We start from the raw sequence: 20,749 nt of genomic DNA, 5'->3' as shown, positions 1-20,749 counted from the left end.
TGCGTGCCTGGTTTCATATCAGTCCAAACTGGTTTGATAAAATCTTCCCCTGTTATGGCTGACAAGGAATTGATTCCAGACGACATGGTACTATAGATGAGCAGAGATAGAGGTGGAAGAAATCATACGTGTGAAATATGCACAAAAATTTCTTTCAGTTTCGGGAAAACAAACCCTTTCATCTGAAATTTGTGTTGAATTATTGATCTCAATACAAGATAGTTACCTCCGGAATTTTCAGCTATTAACGTTACAGCCTTCATCAACCAAACGACCCGTCTTTGCCTTGATCACGTGACGGTCGATAAGCGGGTCACAAACACACCCAACACGGGAATGAATACGCACAAGAGTTTACAGATCATCTTAACTCGATAGACCCAAACATCAAGTTCACAACAAAGAGAAAAACGGTCCATTCTTTGGCTTTTCTTGCACATTGAGGGTAATCTATATAGACAGATGGAACTTTAAACATCAGGATCTATCGCAAGCAACCCACACAGATCAATATCTGAACTTCAAGTCTAATTATCCCCCTTGAACACAAGTTAGGATTATTCCATACACTTTTTCATAGGGCTGAAACAGTCCTTCCTGACCTTCAAGTAGTAGAGGAAGAAAAACTCCACATCAAAAAGGCTCTCTCAAACTGCGGCTATCCTCAATGTGCCTTCGATAAGATCAGCAAGCCCAAGAAGAAAGAGTCCAGTACCATCACAGACTCTACAACTCCATCAAGAGGACAGATCGTACTCCCTTACGTCAAAGGAGTTTCTGATGCGTTATGTAGGAACTTCAACAGGTTTAGCATAAAAGTTAACTTCAAGCCCACCAGTCATGCTTAGTAGCGCCGAAGGACGAAACTGAGAACAAGGACTTCACTGGTCCCATGTATAGAATTCCTTGCTAAGGGAAGACCTTCTAAGGTACCTGTCAGGAATCATACATTGGCGAAACATGCAGAACGATCACTTAGGACCAGATTTCTTGCCACAGACGCCCCAGCTCCACCTCCTCTGAAGTATCTCAACACATCCACATCGAATCGTCATGCCATCACGTGGACCTGGAGAAGGTGGAGGTTCTAGATCGGGAACATCGATACTTTGAAAGGAGAGTTAAGGAAGCAATCTACATCAGGGCCTACCAACCTTCTCTCTATACAAAGAGTTTGTGACCCGCTTATTGATCAAGGCATGAACGGGTCATTCCGCTGATGAAGGCTGTAATAGCGTTAACAGCTGAACAAAATCCGGAGGTAAATAATGGTATCTTGTATTGAGATCAAAAGTTTAACACTAATTTCAGCTGCATTTCCAATTAGAAACGAATCCTATATTTCATATTTTTATTGACGAACTTATTTAACTAATCTTAAAAAACTCTCTGATTAATGCAACAAAATGTTCTGATAGCGAACCATTTCATACACGAATTAACAGACAAAACAGAAAGTTTGCGAGTTCGAAATAAAGAAAGTTCGGAGCATCATCCCTGTCAGCCTGTTGAGTGGTACACAGAATGCCTCATGTATTTGCGTGGGATTAAAGATTACCTATTAATTTCCAGAGAATTCGTCAATGCTTCTCCACGGCGTCCTTTTCTATTATCACAAGTCATAGGCGCTTGGTTTTGCACAAACACAACTACCACATTATACAAGAGGATTGTTCCTAGTGTTTTCGCTTTTGTCAAGATGTTGTTTTAGCGTGTTATGCTCATAAATAAAGATCGAGTTTGTATATTCTCTCACCATGTCCTGTATATTGCATAACATCGATCGGCGGATTTAGGTAGCAATTATCTTTAAAGGTTTTGTATTACGAAACAACTGCATTTTCAAAGAAAGAACTTCAAATTAGAGAGTCAATTGAATAAAGAATCCTCATGTTGTGAACACAAAGAACGATTCTGGAAGTCACCTGATAGAGGCACTAAGAACTGCAGCGAGAAAGAGTCCCGGAACTCCAGGCATGTCAGCGAATATGTCCATCACAAACAGCGGCATGAGCTGTAAAAGACGAATTGTATAGTTTGCACATAACACTTAAGGATTCATTCAGAATTTGTTATCGCTGTCAAACCAACAGTTATTGGGCTTTCGATCTCCTTGCATTTTAATGATTTTTTTTTTGTCTTCACAGCCAAAAGGACACGAACGGAAGTTTACCAAAAAAGAAGCGAAAAAAGCAGAGCACCATGTTTTTGTCTCGTCGTCCTTATGAACACAATTATTATCATACTGGAGACGCTGCTCCAACAGATTCGTGACGTCATCGCTGTTAAAGAGTAAATTACATGTAGTTTTGTTACATAGTTTGTTCGTTGGTCATTTTTTTTTCATTTTTTAGGTAAATCATGAACATATCAAGATCATATACTGGAGACGCTGCTCCAACATATTCGTGACGTCATCGCTGTTAAAGAGTAAATTACATGTAGTTTTGTTACATAGTTTCTTCGTTGGTCATTATTGTTTTTGTTTTTTCATTTCTTAGGTAAATCATGAACATATCAAGAATTGAATATGAAAATTGACAAAAATACAAACAAATATGGAGAATGAATATCTGAAACATGAGGAGTTTGAATATTGAATAAAGAAATTTATGGATTATGTCAAAGAATATAACAAAATGAATGACCATTACAATCTCATGTAAGTACAAAAGAACGTCGTCATCACTCGAGAGAAACTCTAAATATTGCTAGATTATCCCAGACCGCGGCAAAAAATGCGAGCCCACAGTGATGGTGAAGCCATTGTTCACAAAAGAAGAAGAAGAAGCAAAGTCTACCTGACCAGATCACTACCCAGTCTAAATCATCACCGAACCCGATGTCCTGATATACTGAAGGACATGCAAAACATGGACTCAGAGTGCCCAGTACTTAGTCTGCCGTGTAGCAGACGATTGAAAATGCCAGATAATTACCATAAAATATGTCATTGTTTATCAATAGGAGTTCAACTTGAAAAGATATTGTGTACACATTCATTCATAGGTGTAGATTGACGGATAGCCGTAAGATAATAATAGAGCTAACCCTGTAATTACCGTGGACAACATCTACATTATTTTGGGATGTATCACAAAATATAATGACTTTTTCACTTCATGAAACACATTGCGAAACAAAAGAGAAGGTATTCCATTCCAGATAATCCATTCTGGAAATGGTATAGGTATATCGTGATTATCAACAAGAGTGTGTGATTTATCTTACCTGATCCCTATTGCTGACCACACCTTGGGCCAAAGGGTCACAGTCTTTGTAATATGCATACATCACCAGACCAGAAACAACACAGAGGGAAACCACGAATATATGACAGATAGTGAAGATTCCTACAGCCCTGCAAGGTAGCAACAACATAAAAGTACTTTGACTGTTATGGCACTTTTAGCAATAATGACATATATATGCAGACAAGGGTGAGGAGGGAAGGGGTATACGCACCTCACGATTTTAGAGGGCTGTATGTGTAGAATTAGCCCCCCCCCCCCACACACACACACTCACACACAGACATACAGACGGGGTCATTCCGTAAGCTGAACTACCACGCTTCTTACAGCCTAAAGATCTACATATTGAAAGTAATGTCGATGAGTCATAATGTATTATACTCACAAGACAGAATCCCACGACCTACCTACGAGACAACAAGTCAAACAAATCAAGTTGATGTCGAGCGCGTGGGCCTTGTTCACTAATGGTGCGTAGCTCGTGACTCGTGGGGTGTCTCATACCTCATGCCGTACGCCCATTGAAAGTAACGTCGATGAGTCTTATGCCCACGAGTCGTAATCCCACGACCTACCAGCGAGACCACAAGTCAAACAGCCCTCCGAGCTAGGCACTAAGTAAAACAGGCCCACGAGCCACAAGTCTAACAGCCCACCAATTATACAGCCCACGAGTTCGACACTGAGTAAATAAAGCCCACGAGTTCGACACTGAGTAAATAAAGCCCACGAGTTCGACATCAAGTAAAATAAGCCCAGGAATTATACTGCTCACGAGACAGACACTACGCACATAAGGCTCACGAGACCGACACTAAGCAAACAAAGCCCACGAGACCGACACTACACTTAAAAGGCCCACGAGACCGACGCTACGCATATACAAGGCTCACGAGACCGACTTTACGCAAAAGAGGTTCACAAGACCGACACTAATACCCTTTTCCCGCTGAAGGAAATCTTCCCCGGGTGCACCCGAGTGCACTCGGGTAACCCCGCAGTATGAAACGAAACTCGGTTGAAACCTAGGGGAAGCCTAGGTGAAACGCCGATTACTTTTTGGGCAATTTTTAACCTAGAAGCGTCCTGGGTAAACACCGATAGTTCAACGGGAAATTACCGGTGGTTCACCTAAGGGCTTTTTACACTTGTAAATTTTTGCTTAGTCACGTACCAACGGTGGGGCTAAGGGGGGGGGGGGGCCTTAGCCCCACCGTTGGTACGGGACTATCCTTAGCCCACTTTCTGTTTACACTCGTTTTTGCCAAAGTGGGCTAGCCCCACCGATAGTCCGGTACTATCTGGCCCTGCAAAATAGCAGGGTTAGCACCGCAATTGCGGTGCCAAGCAAGTGAGTGTAAACACAACGAAAAAATAATCCTGGGCTAAGCGACGGAGACGAAGTCCGACCCTCACTGACCAATCAGAAACGAGGTAATCAAGTGCTGCCGGTGCGTGCGTGTACGTGTACAGAAGTACACAGCGTAATCATGAATATTCATGTGGTTTGGAAAGTCCGGGGCTAAGAAATGCGAGTGTAAAAAGGTCAGTTTTCTCCTTAGCCCCATGACAAGAGATAGTACGGGACTAATTGGCGAGTGTGAAAAGCTGAAAAAATTGGTACGGGACTAACGACAGTCCTGGGTCAGAGAAAGTCCGGGGTTAAGAAACACAAGTGTAAAAAGGGCTCTAGTAACGCCCAGCGTGAAAGGTCGTCGCGGTGAAACACTGGGCGAAATATGCAGATTATGTCAAAGGTCATGTTTTGTTTCTGGTCATGCACACGTTTTTCGCTAGCTATATAGCGCGCGCTCCCAAATTAATCCACACTTAATGCGTGTAACATGTAAACATAAACACGACTAGTATGTCGTTCGTGTGACGTACACCGGCATTGTATTGGATCGTGTTGTATTGTACGCATGCAGTATACAAATAAGTGCTGTGCAAAACTGAGATTAGTAGGCCTACTTGAGTTGCGGTGTTGTTTGTCCTGTTGAATGTTGCAGTTGAATTAACTATTTTGGAGTTAAGTTCTGTGAGAGGTAGAGAATTACGAATACGAACCACTAGTAAAGTCGTGCCATATTAAACACTTCCGCTGGAATCGGCCGCGGTGAGAGCAGAAAACACGTCTAGGGGAAAGTTGCAAACAAAATTCACCGAGAGCATTGTCGAAGGTGTGAAAAGACGGCACTGAAAATTTCACCTGAGGTTCCCCGGAGGATTCACCCAGGAATCCAACGGCGGTTCACCGAGAGTGGCAGCGGGAAAGGGGTTTAAGCCAAGAAGGCCCACGAGACCGACAGGATGAACAGTGCCACCTATTGACCAATAAATTGTATAGGGTGTCCTGATGATGGCATAAGAAGACATGAGAGATGGAAATGAATAGTTGCCAGGGTGTAACCCCATCAGTTGCCCCCACCCCCTGAAATGATCAGGATCTTTAATTGTGTTTGCGTGGGTGTGTGTTTGTGAAAAAAGAATTAACAAAATTCAGGAAAAGTTTGCAACAGATCTAATAAACCTGCAAGGGTGTTGATTTAGTATTAATCTAAAAAAAATAACGTCAGGGTAACATTAGGGATTCGGAAAAGACAAGATGCATCCATGAAAACAGCTATTGTATTTAACGAAAAAAAAATGTACTGTTTGGAGGAGAATAACATAAGCCACAAATCGAGGTGAATCCCTGCGATATAAAACGTTTTAATCAGTTGAATTACATTATAGTTACAGAGAAAATAACAAATAGATCTTACTCCAACACGTCTAAGCATGAGGGTAGGAAATCCAATATAGCCTAAGTAACTAGTGAATCGAGAAAGAGAAGAGGTAAAAAGTACATCCTGTCCATCTTCTAGCTAAAAACTGGAAAGCATATCAAAATTAGCACGATGGCATTATCAAAGCTTTAAGATTAATCCATACATCGTTCTTGTCTTCTTTCATTAATTCATTTGTGTTTTTTGTCTTCTTTTTTTTTGGGGGGGGGGGCATGCAAGAATACAATAAATTTTATTTTTCTAATTGATAACAATGTCGCTCCCTGACAGACCTGCCCCCTAGAAGTATGTAGAAGTACATATTTGATGTCGTTCATATGTAGATGGTTACCATCTTTCACTTGATAGCGTGACGAAATTGCACCCGCCTGTATGTTATTTTTCCGTTCATGAACAACAGGTAATTGACATGCAGATGGCGCTGTTTATCCTGTCGGTCTCGTGGGCCTTCTTTGCCTATTGTCAGTCTCGTGGGCTTTCTTTGTTTAATATCGGTCACGTGAGCCTTTTTTGCTTAGTGTCGGTCTCGTGGGCCTTTTTTGCCTACTGTCAGTCTCGTGGGCTTTCTTTGCTTAGTGTCGGTCTCGTGAGCGTTTATTGCTTAGTGTCGGTCTCGTGGGCTGTGTTTGCTTAGTGTCGGTCTCATGAGCCTTTTGTGCGTATAGTGTCGAACTCATGGGCTGTATAAGACTCCTGAGCCGTATAACTCGTGGGCTGTATGACTCATGAACCTATTATTGATGTCGGTCTCGTGGACCGTATGACTCGTGGGCTGTATGACTCATGAACCTATTATTGATGTCGGTCTCGTGGACCGTATGACTCGTGGGTGTCGGTCTCGTGGGATGACCCTAAAATTACAATCAGTTTTCGGATTAATGATTACTTCGGAATAACGAACCTTTGGAATAAGAAGCTGTAACCGACATTTTGAATACAGATTGCACAAATTTCCTTCTTGAGACTCTCATTTCATTTCATTTCATTTCATTCATTTATTTATGCACGGCAACATACTTCAGTCCGAAGACTGTTCTTTCGCAGATCCATGCGGATAAAATACAACATATATACAGAAATGAAAAAAAAAAAACAAAAAAAAAAAACTCATACATAAAAAAACAACAAAAACATAGAAAACAGAAAAACATGGAGATGAAACTACGGCACACATTTCGACAGAATCAAACATGATCAATCAAAGATAATCATGTGCGATTAATTTACAAGTACATCGCCGTAGTTTGACATGAAAGAGACGAAAACAAAGGAGAGTTCAGGAGACAGAGAGAGAGAGAGAGAGAGAGAGAGAAGCGCATGCAAAGGGGAAAAATGAGAAAGTTGTCTATTAACAGTTTCGGTCAAGTGCATTTTTAAAGCTTACAAACGTTGGTTTTTGTTTCAATTCCAATGGTAACTTATTCCAATGTACTGATTCAGAATATGTCAAACTTTTATGTTTGAAAGAAGTCTTAATCAAAGGTAACACAAAATTTAACAATGAATTCTTTACGTTATAGCTGAAAACTTTGAATTGAAACATATTGAGCAAAATTTTCGGACAAAGCTTGTCTGCAATTTTATACATAATATGTAACAATTAACTTTAACAATAATAACAATTTAAAAAAAATCCTCAACAAAGGACATAATAACTCTTCTGATTGGTACGCATCTTCAAAAACAGAACAACAACAAAGAAACAAACAAAAAACCATACAATTCAAAAATTCCAAAGTTGTTTAGATAGCTAGCATGGTACCTACTGTTGAGCTTTCTTCTTTGAGCCACAGGCCAACAGTCGCTGAGCAATCATCTGATTCGTGTAAAGGCCGAGTTGTAGAAAAGTATTACCAAACAGCATAGTCCAGACTGAATATGTAATACGGGGATCCGGATTAATCCTGTATGAACAAAAACGATTTCATTCATTGCAGTCGTGAAGAAAATTCCAAAGGATATAAAGGCTGGGATAAAGATGCTTATTAGTTTGTATATTAACAGCTTTAATAACATCATTTATGTTTTTGTTTTGTTATTTTGCATTTTCTGCTGTCATAATACATATTTGTCACATAGTTCTCGTTTGGTAGGTTTAAGATTTGTTGGAATAATTTATTATGTCAAGTCTTTAAAATGCACAAACTCACTCAGTGAAATATATCCTGTCTCCTTCCAAACCTCTCCTGATCACTTCGTCAACGCCCCCGACGTCGATTGTGCCTTTGACGATGATGGCTATCAAACTACCGACGATCACCACGGCTTGCAAACTATCTGCCCACAGACCTGCCTTAATGCCTCCCTGGATCAAAAGGCAAAAATAACAAATTGCTGATTTTGATTTGGGATTGATTTTTTTAAATCATTAGTACAAGAATAATTGTACACTTCTGTAATGTATGTTTATATACATTATAGAAAAGAAAGTACATAAATATTCCAGACTTTGGTGTGGATTTTGGGCTGCCTTCTTTAACATCTGAACACCCTCCGGGATAGAAGAGATGCATCATTCGATTTTGATTTATCACCCTTAAATTGTGTACCCATCAAAAACTACAAATGTCGCTATGGCGACTGCTATGCCTCCACCATATCCCGTGGTTCTCCTAATAGGTCAGTACGTATTTACAAAGTGAGATGACAGTTTCACATATTAGTAGAGGCTACTATGTAATTGTAATCCTCTGAGATTTTTGTGCCAAAATTGATTTTTTTTTTTTTTTTTTTTTTGGGGGGGGGGGGGGGCTAACTTTGTCAATTTGGGGGTGCTAAATCAAAAAAGCTTTGGTTCCATTTTTTCCGACCACGTCTACAGCCGCCATTTTGAATTTCAAAATGGCCGCCATAGCAAACTGTATTCATATCCATATCTCATACAGTGAGCATTGTAGAAGCTTCAAAGTTGGTGAAAATGCATGGTTGTGATGTCAGACACTCTGGTATGTCTTTTTTTATATTGTGGATTGTTTTGATACAATTTGTAGGCTGCCATCTTGAATTTCAAAATGGTCGCCATAGCAAACAGTATTTTGAACCATATCTCATACAGTGAGCATTGTAGAAGCTTCAAATTTAGTGCAAAATGCATGGTTGTGATATCAGACACTCTGATATATCATTTTCTGATATTATGGATTGTTTTGATACAATTTAAAGGCTGCCATCTTGAAATTCAAAATGGCTGCCATAGTGTGTGTTTTTACCCATATCTCATGTTGTAATTATTGTAGGAGCATCAAATTTTCAGTAATGCACATGCTTGTGGTGTCCAATGTTCCAGTAGAGCTGTTTCCTATTGTGTATCATTAGATACGCCACAATCTTGAAATTCAAGATAGTGGCCATAGAAAAACACATGATACTGTGGTAAGCGCCTTAGATGAATTTGCCAAAATTGTCTGAGTTAGACCGAATTCATTTTCATAATTCAAAATGGCCGCCATAAATTCAGACTCTAAAGACGAGGTTCCAATAACGTCATCAAGCCATCCTGAGGAGCAAAAACTGGGGGGGGGGGGGGGGAGGGGTCCCATACCACTTCCCATACGTTTGGGCAAGCGTGTAAGCGTTACATCAAACGTCCCATAATAGCCAAGCGGATGTGGTTCGCATACACGTGATTTTTTTTTTTACCTCTCAGGCAAAACATTATGTGGTGTCATGGAACCTCGTCAATAGTTACATTTAATCCCACTTATTAAATACTTGTACAAAAGCAAGCATTGATACGATTACACACAGGTGATCTTCAAAAACTTGATGCTGCCTTGAGAGAATGAAGACAAACAAGGAAAAGTCTCGCAATGGCAAGAAATACCATGGTCACCCTACCAGACATCCCATTCACAAGCTTGTTTGTTGACCACAAATGCAACAACTCATCAGGGAACTGCATGAGAAATGGAGGAAAAACTAACATAAATCTTACCATTTTCATTTGATCTTTGACCCTATAGTCCAAAACTTTCCTCATAGAATATTTATCTTGTAATACATGTATGATACTAAGTTTGAAGAAACGGTGAGTTTTTATGAATTTGATCTTGACTTTTGACCTTTGATCTCGAGCATGCGCATCCAAAAGTCGATAGGCACAATTTCGTTGACTCATACACACATAATGCCAAGTTTCATCAGGATAACTCATACTCTCTGTAAGTTATGCTGTCCACAAAATTGATTACGGACGGAGGGAGGGAGGGAAGGACAAACAGACGGACGAAAGGACGAATAGACCGAAGGACGGACCGAAGGAAGGAGGGACCGAAAGTTATGTATGTAGGGGGCAGTTCTGCTCAGCAGTGAACAAGGGCAATGATACATATTTAACTTGAGAGTGTGACTTAATATATAGATGACCAGTCCTCCTTATCGCCGAAATAGGCTACCATATGTTGAAGTAGGCCTATACAAGCTTGATTGACGCGTGATGTGTTCAACAATGTGTCGCAGAATTATTGCAAGTTTCCTTTTAGTTTCGTGCTAAAACATTTTGCACGTGCAAGAATAGGAGGGTGTGACCAACAGTGAATCAAAATCTTACAGCTTGCTGATCTCAGTGCATCAGACAGTGTTTATCAGTGAGAGAGAAGATAAACGAAATAGCAATGTGAAGGGTATACAATAGGCCTAGAGATTCGTTTTACATGGGAAATTTGCTCGTCGTTCTTCGGGGATACGCCAAACCGTTATTGCCGCTGCTGCCTCTGCGCAGCCTAATGTATTTAGAATGACATACAGAAAATTGCTTGCCATGATACCTGTCATAATAACCTTTGATAAGATGAGTGTAAAACTTAATCTATTTTGCTAAATGCAGAAGCCTGATTTAAAAAGTAGTCATAAGTTACAATGGCGTCCCAGTTATCATAATATCAAATATTGCACTGCTTGCCTTCATGCTCCCTGGAGTTAAAGGGCATTAATTAAAACGTAAGATATACCAAAGTGCTGTAGAAGATGCATACTGCTCCAGTAGACATCACGGCAGTCCACAAGTCCGTGCCGGTTACTATAGAAACAAATGGAAAACAATATACGGATTATCAAAGAATTCTTTGCTGTGGATTTTTTTTCTTGTTTTTAAATTTTGATTATATATGTACATTGTATAGGCCATTGTACAAACCAAGGTTGTATCTCTCTTATTTGCGAATCAATTATGGCTATTCATGACTATTTTGTAACAATGTTCGACCTTGATAGGTATCATTTTTTGTTTGCATATGCCGAAGTGCAACAAATGGTGGAATTGTTAAGTGTGATTAATTTTTGTCTTATTACCTACCTGCATTTAGTGCTGTGGCTGGAGCGTAGAGAACGACACCCATGTAGAGTAGCTGTATATTCAAGAAAAAAAGTGGTACGTAAATATCAAACACCAACTCGGTAGACCGTTCCTTGAACAATGACTGAAATAGGTCTGCAAAGTAAACTCACCGACTTACTGTGTAAGTTAGTGATATCCACTGATAAGACTTCAAGCCGACAATTTAGTTCTCAAATTGATAATCCGAAATGACAGTGAAAGCACTCTTTGTAGTTCAAGTTCAAGTTCGAATTTATTCGTTTTTCCACAATAAAATCATACAGACATAAATCTCACTTTCTTGAGTGACAGATACAATGTATGTAAATTCGTACAAAGAAACCAACAATAATGAGAAAAACTAATAGTATCAATACATTGCAATTGTTGCAGAAGTAACGAAAATGAAAGAATTGTCAATATGCACTGTGTGAAAAAACGGAGGGACCCACTAAAAAGACAATGCTTGTAGAGTGTGGGCCCCTCTTGTATTAAAAACTCGATGCAAAATTTGACTAAATATAGCAACAAAGCAGCACGAAAAGTTTGGCATAAAAAGTTTAGCAGCCCACTAAGAGACAGACGGACAAACAGTTACACACAAAACAATAACAAACGAAATAATGAGCATGAGACAAGACTGGGACAGCAACAAGACTACTTATAGGGAAGAAAACTGACTCGACGACACGACAGGAAACAAGACTACAGCGCGACGAAGAGGTAACAAAATAGACAGGAGTAAGCAACAGAGACAACGATCATCGGAGGTTAGAGGAAGAAAGAGAAGAAGAAGAAAAGAAGAATATACAACAAACCCTTCAACTGCAAGGTATAAGTTAAAGAAGATCTTATCATAATCAAAGCTAAGGCAAAGGTAACAATAATGAAAAAAAAAACGGCAATAAAGATTTTGCGGACGGGAAACAAAGTAAGCCTATGAACTAATCTGATTCAGGGGGTCGTCATTATAGGATTGCAAAAGAAAAAACTTCAATCTCCTTTTAAAGGAGTAGATAGAGGGAGCAGATTTTATATCGTGGTTCAGGGAATTCCAATAATTAGGTCCAGTGTAAATAAGTGTATTCTTTGCTAAAATCGTTCGAAGAAGTGGTAAATGAAACTCGTTAGAGCGTCGGGTGGGGTAATTATGGAATGATTGATTTTTTTGGAACATAGAACCAAAGATAGGTGGCAGTAAACTGTTATCATACATATACATAAATTGGCCTAAGTTGTATAAAAATAATTCGTTAATTTTTAGTAGCTTATTACAGTTAAACAATACATTTGTATATGAACGAGTGGGAGAATTGGAAATGATACGGAGGGCTTTCTTTTGCAATAATAACACTCTATACAGCAGCGTCTGATGTGTATTGCCCCAAGCTAAAATTCCATAATGAAGGTAAGGGAGTATCAAAGAGGAGTATAACACAAGTAATGTCTTTTCAGGAATATAAAATTTTAGTCTGTTCATAACACCTATATTTCGAGAGATGATTTTGCAAATATGATCAATATGTATTTTCCAAGAAAGTTTATTATCTACAAAAATACCAAGAAATTTGAAATATGACACACTTTCTAAATTACAATCATCCAGAACTATTTCTGAATTCAAAGAATCAACAGTATTGCTGAAAAGCATATATTTTGTTTTTTGAACATTCAATGACAACTTGTTAGCTCTGACCCAGTTGGTCACTTTTTTCAATTCTGTATTAGCTTGTTGAACAAGAACATATCGGCAACGAAGTTGTCATAAGGAGTTGCTTGTGTTACTGGTGCCTCATCAACTGAGTCAGATTCGGATGTTGTGAGCCTATACAGTTCAAAAAAATCGTCATTTGGCACGGAATGAAAGGGTGCATTCGAGAGATCAGCCATAACGAAAGATGAAATTGTCTAAGATATGAACCTGCATAAACAGTAGCGCTGTAACGAAGGAATGCCAGGTTATTATGCAATGGGAGAATAGCCAGCAGACACGGCAGAAGGAATGTGACAAGGCGCGGGAAATAATCGATGCACATAACAGTGTGCATGGGTTGCGTAAAGACTTGAGTAGATAGAGGATCGTTGCGAAGGAAGGGAACTGGGAGTAAAAGAATGCAGAATGAATTGGGCTAGAAGGGTCAATAACGATGAGAGAGAAGAACAAGGAACACACACAACAGGTGAACGAAGATACAACGAGCGTCTCGGTGGGCTTCCAAAATAAAATAAAAAAACATGCATACACAAGATGATCGGCGGAGAGTATAGACAAAAGAAGAAGGAATGCACATGATCTTATCAGCAGAGAGCATTGCCCTACCGCTGCAATAATACAAAAAATCCGCCTCAGAAAGTACATAATAATACGCTATGACAGAAAGCATCGGTGCACATCTTCCTGCCAGCCACCACCATACACCGTTTAGAATTTGGCAGACAGGAAGGGAAAAAAAAAGTAAAATGAAAATCCAAATCAAAAGAAAATGCAAAGGGAATTTGAATTATCTAAATTTCAATAGGTAACAGATTTTATGTAGGAATATACTTAAAGGCAAATACATGAGTACTGCTAATACAATATGATCTCATATTGTTTGAATCGGCTGAGTAAGTGTTATGTGAATATCGATACTTTTTTGTTTGATTAACAAAATGGTAAGATAAAATGCAGTGCAAAGAAGGACAAGGAAGGACGGTGCCCTTTACAAATGATAACAACATAGTTAACTGCGGGAAACTTGAATAAACCATAACACATGCCTGTTCCAGGCCTCGCACGTGCGTTGCTAAACAGCTTCACGCCGCGGGCTCTATATCCGGATATAATTTAAAAAGTTTTACATTTGTTGTTGAAAGGGTGAACATTGTGTTGTACTTTAAAGCAGAATATCAGATAAGATGGCCAGAACCTTTGCATGGTTAATCATGAGACAACTTGGTTGTAAAGGATAAGTATAAATACAAATATTTCAAATAAACGAATGCTCATTATCATAAATGTAGCCTACTTGAAATCAGTTTAACAATCAAATATATGGGTATGAAATAGTAAAATTAACGAATGAGGTACAGAGCGCCCTGAGTAAACACGATAAGTTTCACAATGGCTGAAATCTGTCATGAGTGTGGTAAAGTCGGAAATGTTTGTGGATATAGTAAAGTACCAGCCTCACTAAATTGTAGTAGAGCAACCCCCCCCCCCCCCCGAAAAAAAAGAAATATATATATATATATATATATATATATATATATATAAGTATACACGTTTATATTGTAAATAAGTGGAAAGACTACAAAAATATACAACCGAGCCTTTACTGGCTATTATAGCTTACAACACAAATACATTTCCAGCATTCCTACACAGTTGGAAATCAGGAGTACGCATACGAAGATCCGCCAAGTACAGAATGTGATGGTATGTGGGGAAAGTCACAAGCTATAGCAGATTCACATAATAATTTAGCATTCGTTGCGATGCCATGCAAAACATGTATATCTAAGGTACGGGGAGATAACTGCCCCGCCTTGGCAAAAGGAAGCAAGTGACATACCATCCGAATTTGAGTCATCGATGTTTTCATACTTCATATAATGAGTTCCTCTTCCAGGCCAAATTTCGTGCAGAAACATTCATCCCACTAAGGGACACGTTAGACAAGACATCATTGTTAGTCCACCGACATCAGTGTAAATAACAGACACACCTAGCTCTTTACGAGAAATGTCACTTTTGTGACTCGCTTCCCCTTGCCAAAGCAGGGCATTAAATCTTAATACAGAAAAATTGCATATTTTTGCAATTGCGGACGAAAGATGCCATAAATGCTGGAATAAACTATTCAGTGAAATAAATCAACAGAAATGTCACTAAATTCTTTGATGAAGCTTACAATTTATGGCACAATGTATAAGGCTACCGCCTAATTTAAAGCTCTATATTTCGTAGGACAAAACTATGTATAACAATGGTAGAATGGTTAAATCAATGGAATAATAAAACGTCATGTTTCGGTTACTGGTATAAGAATACGAAGCTTACTCTATACGAGAAAATAAGAAGAGCCAAACATGATGGATGAAAAAAAAACAAGAAAAAAAATTGATTCGTATAACATGACATAATGATTGCAGATTTTATCTCATTGGGGTATTGAGTGTCACATAAAAGAAGTGACTCGAGTAAAGCATAATGCCTATAATATACGCAAGTGAGAGTCAGTATGTGGGGTAACCGTATAATGATTAAACTACAGTGAGCGTCAAAACAAAAATGGTGGTAAGAGAATACTGTGAATCATGAACAGACTACAAAAATACAAGGCGGGTCTTACTCAAGGAAAAATCATTTACATAACTTTACATGATAAATACATTCCGAACATTCGTTTCCCATCGGAAGTCCGGTATACGTAACCAGGGTCTGCCTAGAAAAGAACGCGATGGTCTATTGTATAAGGTTGCATGCTACAGCAGACTCTAATGAGTATCAAAATCACGTTTGATGTATGAGGACGGTAAGTAGAAAACATACACTCACACAAGAGAAAGAATGGAAAAAAAAAGAAGATATGCACTGTAACTTCAGGCAAAGTCAGCTATATGACGGGGAATAAAGGTCTTGAAGGAGAAAGTCTTAATCTGGGGAATGCTATCTACATAACTTTGCATAACAAATACATTCCGAACATTCGTTCGTTATCAGATGTTCGCGGTATGTCAGGATCTGCCTAGAAAAGAACGCGATAGTCTGGAGGGTCGCAAGATACAGCAGACTCTAACATCGAAATCATTATGTGTGAGTACATTAAGTTGAAAACACACATAAAACAAGATGAGGAAAAAATTATATGCGCTATCATTTCAAGCAAGAACAGCCGTATGACTGGGAGTAAAGGTATTGAAGGAGAGAGAAGAAAAAAAAAAGTCCGGAAAAAGTTGTCATATCAAGCATGCGTCAAGATATGCTGAATAAATTCAATGTGAAAATTATACTATCAAATAGTAGACAAATTCTACATACTGTTCTCAATTGAGCAGCATTATTATCTGTATCACTCTTTGTTATGTTATCATATAAATCAGCTATAACAACAAAAATTCAGCAAACAAAGTTGCGGTAGATACGAAACTTCATTGCTTGTTATCAGGGGAATGAAACAAGGACATTAAAAAAAAAACGGAAATAGAGATCCTCCATCAATATTCCATGCCAAATATTTTAGTTTATGTATAATATTTTTTTTTTTATTCGGATGTTATGTAATCGGCTGGTTCAGCTTAGTAATAAAAGGGGAAAATATTTTCGTTCTTTAGGTCTCAATGCATAACACATGAGTTTTGGTACAAACAAACAAACAAAAGACAAAAAGTAATATCTTGATACGCAAATAATTTTTTTTTTTTGCGCACTGCGCTCGGGAAAGAAGTGACATGAATACTATAATTTTGCAGTTTTATGAAATAAATCTATATTTAAGAAAATAACATTCAATTCTATAAACAAATCCACACAATTTATGGTTATGCTGATTTTAAGCAAAAATGAACCAGTGTAAATTATACCAATGTCAATAATGACATATTAATAGGCCTATTACGCTCTTAAAATTTTTAAACCATTTCTCTACGTGATAATGTACAGAAGGCATTTTCATTTCTTTCCATTCAGACACGTTAAATTACTTGAAAAGGAACCAACTGACAGAATTAATGGGTAAAGAGGAGATATCAGAGCAAAATGAGTGAAATAAGGGCATAAGAACAATCTTACACGAGAATCATGATCTGGCGTTCTGGTCAGTCAGTGTAGAGATTCCATTTCGACGAGCCTTTTTCCCTCCACTGCAGGATTACTCTGGCACCTTGGACGGCGATTTTGGTTGAAAGACCCCTGTCCTTTCGCATTTTGTACGCGACACTCGAGAGGGTTCCTCGTCTGGCCTTGAGGGTGGGCGGCAGATCGGTTCGCACCGAGATTCGCGGACGCGGTTGAGTTGGAGCACCGTCAGTGATACCGCGCTGTGGTTGTCGCTGTTGGTTCTCGTAGGCACCTAGTACAAGGTCGCGTTCACGCATGTAGCAAAATCTCGCGATAATAGGCACAGGACCTTCGACGGTAGCGTTGCGCCTCGGCAGGCGGTGAGCGTTGGCGATGAGAATGCCGTCGGCTACGCGTTTCTCTATTCCAAGATTGATGAAGGTAGACCTAAGAGTGGAGTAGATATCCTCACCTTGCTGAGATTCGACTCCATAGAACAGGAGATTGGATTTCCGGTTGTGGATTTCCAGAAGAATCAGCTTCTCCTCCAGCTTTTCAATTTTCTCGCCGAGCATTGCTTTCATTTTGGGTAGCTCCTCCGTTTCCATTTCGGTTATTTTGGCAGAGTTAAACTTGACGCTTGACTCCAGCTCATCAAATTTCTTGTTCATGGCATTGACGTCATCAGAAAGTTGGTCTAGTTTTCCACAAATTCTCGTGGAAAGCTGCGTGAGATTGCGTTGCAAGTCTTCCAGGGTTAACGGGGCAGTTTCCACAACCGCCGTCTGGCCTGAGGAAGCTTCCCCTGCTGCTGCAGTAGCAGGATCGCGGCTCGGCTGCTTGCTTGCAGATGGGCGTGGCACCGTTGTTCTGGTTGACATGGGCATAATTGCGCTTAATTAGTAGAAACAGAATTTGCTGAAGAAATTGGACTGAGACCAGTAGTCCAGGTTCGTACCAGTAACTTAAATGTGGTGAACGAGGTTGGTGCAAAATAAGCGAAGAAAACGAAGAAAACTAAAGAGTAAATGTGCTGTCTCCAGACGGTGCAAGGCGGTGGCTGGGGAATGAAAGTTATGCGTCTGCTCTCACCGACGGCCGCATGTGTGTTGCAAGCTCTTCACCCCCTCTATCCCCCTTCCTCAGAGGTGCCCACATAATACAAGCCTAATCTTTTCAATGGGTACCTCCACTTTCTTCGCAGAGTGTATAAGTACGATTGTATGACTTTTTTTTTTACTGATCACATAGACATTAACATGAACATCTTGTTATCTCTGGCGGGCTATGTATATTTTCAACGACGCGCATGTCATATTTCAAATATTTGTTTGTACATTCTGTTGAAAACAAGTAAAAATAAAGTTTGAATCAAGTTTGAAAAAAGGAGCTAGGTGGAGAGTATTATATTCTGGATAAAATTTTATCATCTAAGTGATTGGCTAAAAGACATCGCAGAGCGATTCTGACATCGTATGGTCGCTTTGGGATCCCTCCTATAGGATCCCTTTCTATTCTTTAAGTATTTGATCCAGAATGTGAAAATGATACTCTACCTAATTCGAGCTTCTGGTTTAAACCATGGGCCTCAATGCCTTCAATAGCACTATTCATTTCGGGACTGCGCCCATCAGTGAATAGTTATTATAATTGGAGTCACCTCTGCCCATAATTTTAACCGGAAACTCTCAAGGCATATCCGCAATTAATGACTTGAGTAAACTAGTTATTTTGCATTAGTTTTAGGCATCTTGCTGTCAGGTGGACGAACAAGTGAAGGAACCATTACTCACTGTTTGAAGGGAGTAAACCACTGAGCCGCTCAGTCTCATTGCTCGGCTGAATCTCATTTCGAAGTACTGTCCAAAGCAGAGAGACACAATAATAATTCTTTACAATCTGGACTGTTGATTTCTTGGAACTTACATGCACCAATAGTGTGAAAACTTTGACATAATTAGCCATATATTCTAAGGAAGTCAAATACATGATTTGATAGACAGAAATGTAGTTCCATATCTATACATTCACTATTGGGTGGGGAAGAATTCTCTGTTAGCTGAGATGAGACTGTTTTGCTTTTGTTTTGTTTTTAATTCGGCCAGAATCATTTCTGATGTCTGGATCACAGGGTTTATCCCAAATCCTGTACATATAGACTGACTCCCCTTAGGTCGAGATTCACAGTATATACGTATGTTTGTGTTTGTATGTTTGTGTATGTGTGTGTGTGAGTGTGTGTGTGTGTGTGTGTTTGTATGTTGTTTTTTCAGTTTAAAGAAAAAGAATCATGTCATATACACAGATCGGTCATTATCCCGTCAAGCAAACTGCATGGTTATTTATCGAATACGGTCTGCTGTGTCTTAACCGGAATACGACTGTGTTCTCGTATATATTATAATCATTCCTATAAGTACTTGTAAAGTATAGGTATTATAGATTTTGTTTTCATGTTTTGATGAGAAGGTTGTTGCTGATTTGTCATGATGATGTCATTTGTACAACTGAATTACTGAAACTGAATTGCTCTAGTTAACTTGCAAAACGACTTGCCTCGTAAATGCTTGTCAAGTTGAGTCTCATATAGATTGGGAGGAGCCATCTGACGGCGAGAATTGCACCAGTACACAAGGTGACTGCAAGCCAACCGTACATGGTGTTGTAGACGTAGACATCTCCTGGAGTACCGATGACTGAAATAGCAGATACAAAGCTCAGCGTCATGGAGAATGCGACAGGAAAGATGTTCACCTTGCGATCTCCGAGAAGAAACTCGTCGGTCGTTCGCTGACGTCCTCCAGTGAGCGCTGCATAAACACCGATGGCTGCCGAAGCTAGGAGCATGGCAGCGAACACCACGTAGTCCCACACTGAGAATTGCCTGGCACCTTCCATGGTGACTTTTGTTTAAAAATTGTCAAAGCACAGTGATTTAATCTGCAAGTTTTATAAATGCTTCGAGCAGATTGTACAGGTAATTGCACACATGAATTTGAATAAAGAAAAACTTAAATGACGTTTTGGCAGTAAGTTTGCGTCCCGACAGAGCAGTGTGTCAGTGTCAATTCCAAGCCAATTAAGATGCTTTCCCGAGAAGGCGGAGGAACTGAACACACGAACAAAAGGATAAAAAATATGTATCATATATATATATATATATATATATATATATATATATATATAGTGAAAACTTTGAGCAAAGAAAATAGGTTTTCATCGGGATTCGAACCCGAGACCTCCGGATTACTAGACCGGTGCTCTACCGACTGAGCTATTGAAAGCCCTAGATCGGTATTCGTCCCAAAACCCTTAACTCTCTTTTCTCGCGTGGTCAGAAGCTATAGTGTGTGTATGTGTGCCATGCACACACACATTAACCTGACATAAACCCAAAGGATGTAAATCAACTCTGGAATCAATGCGAGGGATTGCCGGAACGATGCAGCTTGTTGTAATATATTTTGAAACAAGAAAGGGAAAACTGACCAGAAACAAATAATAAATAGTGAAAACTTTGAGCAAAGAAAATGGGTTTTCATCGGGATTCGAACCCGAGACCTCCGGATTACCAGACCAGTGCTCTACCGACTGAGCTATTGAAAGCCCTAGATCGGTTTTCGTCCCAAAC

At 39.4% G+C, this 20,749-nt stretch overlaps 2 protein-coding genes and 1 non-coding gene across 3 annotated transcripts; all 3 read right to left on the bottom strand.

The window, feature by feature from the left end:
- Positions 1-971: 971 nt before the first annotated feature.
- Positions 972-11,379, bottom strand: LOC139729292 (sodium-coupled monocarboxylate transporter 2-like). Its single transcript, XM_071640220.1, has 7 exons — positions 11,337-11,379; positions 10,993-11,060; positions 8,194-8,348; positions 5,464-5,607; positions 3,232-3,361; positions 1,926-2,014; positions 972-1,107 (listed from the first exon to the last, which is right to left on the bottom strand). Exons 1-7 carry the CDS (start codon positions 11,377-11,379, stop codon positions 972-974), a joined length of 765 nt encoding a protein of 254 aa, XP_071496321.1.
- Positions 11,380-18,875: 7,496 nt separating this feature from the next.
- On the bottom strand, positions 18,876-20,016 carry LOC139729291 (sodium-coupled monocarboxylate transporter 1-like). The gene is made up of 2 exons (XM_071640219.1): positions 19,675-20,016; positions 18,876-18,977 (listed from the first exon to the last, which is right to left on the bottom strand). The coding sequence occupies exons 1-2, from the start codon at positions 20,014-20,016 to the stop codon at positions 18,876-18,878; spliced, it is 444 nt and encodes a 147-aa protein (XP_071496320.1).
- Positions 20,017-20,651: 635 nt separating this feature from the next.
- On the bottom strand, positions 20,652-20,725 carry Trnat-ggu (transfer RNA threonine (anticodon GGU)). Its single transcript has one exon. It is a non-coding gene; the product is annotated as a tRNA-Thr (tRNA).
- Between the last annotated feature and the right edge of the window lie 24 nt (positions 20,726-20,749).

Source organism: Diadema antillarum, unplaced genomic scaffold (genome assembly GCF_040938485.1).
Source record: "Diadema antillarum isolate AM-2024a unplaced genomic scaffold, OU_Dant_1.0 seq00000233_RagTag, whole genome shotgun sequence".
Taxonomy (NCBI): domain Eukaryota; kingdom Metazoa; phylum Echinodermata; class Echinoidea; order Diadematoida; family Diadematidae; genus Diadema; species Diadema antillarum.
Note: the sequence above shows the minus strand (reverse complement) of the source record. Positions and strands in the feature narration are given on the sequence as shown.

Coding starts and splice junctions, on each gene's coding strand:
- LOC139729291 (XM_071640219.1), bottom strand. CDS start 20,016: ATGGAAGGTGCCAGGCAATTCTCAGTGTGGGACTACGTGGTGTTCGCT. Junction 18,978..19,674: donor ACTTGACAAGCATTTACGAG/GCAAGTCGTTTT, acceptor TGCTTTGGACAG/TACTTCGAAATGAGATTCAG.
- LOC139729292 (XM_071640220.1), bottom strand. CDS start 11,379: ATGGGTGTCGTTCTCTACGCTCCAGCCACAGCACTAAATGCAG. Junction 8,349..10,992: donor GCATCTTCTACAGCACTTTG/GTATATCTTACG, acceptor CTTTTGATCCAG/GGAGGCATTAAGGCAGGTCT. Junction 3,362..5,463: donor AATCCTCCGGGGAACCTCAG/GTGAAATTTTCA, acceptor GCTACCTTGCAG/GGCTGTAGGAATCTTCACTA.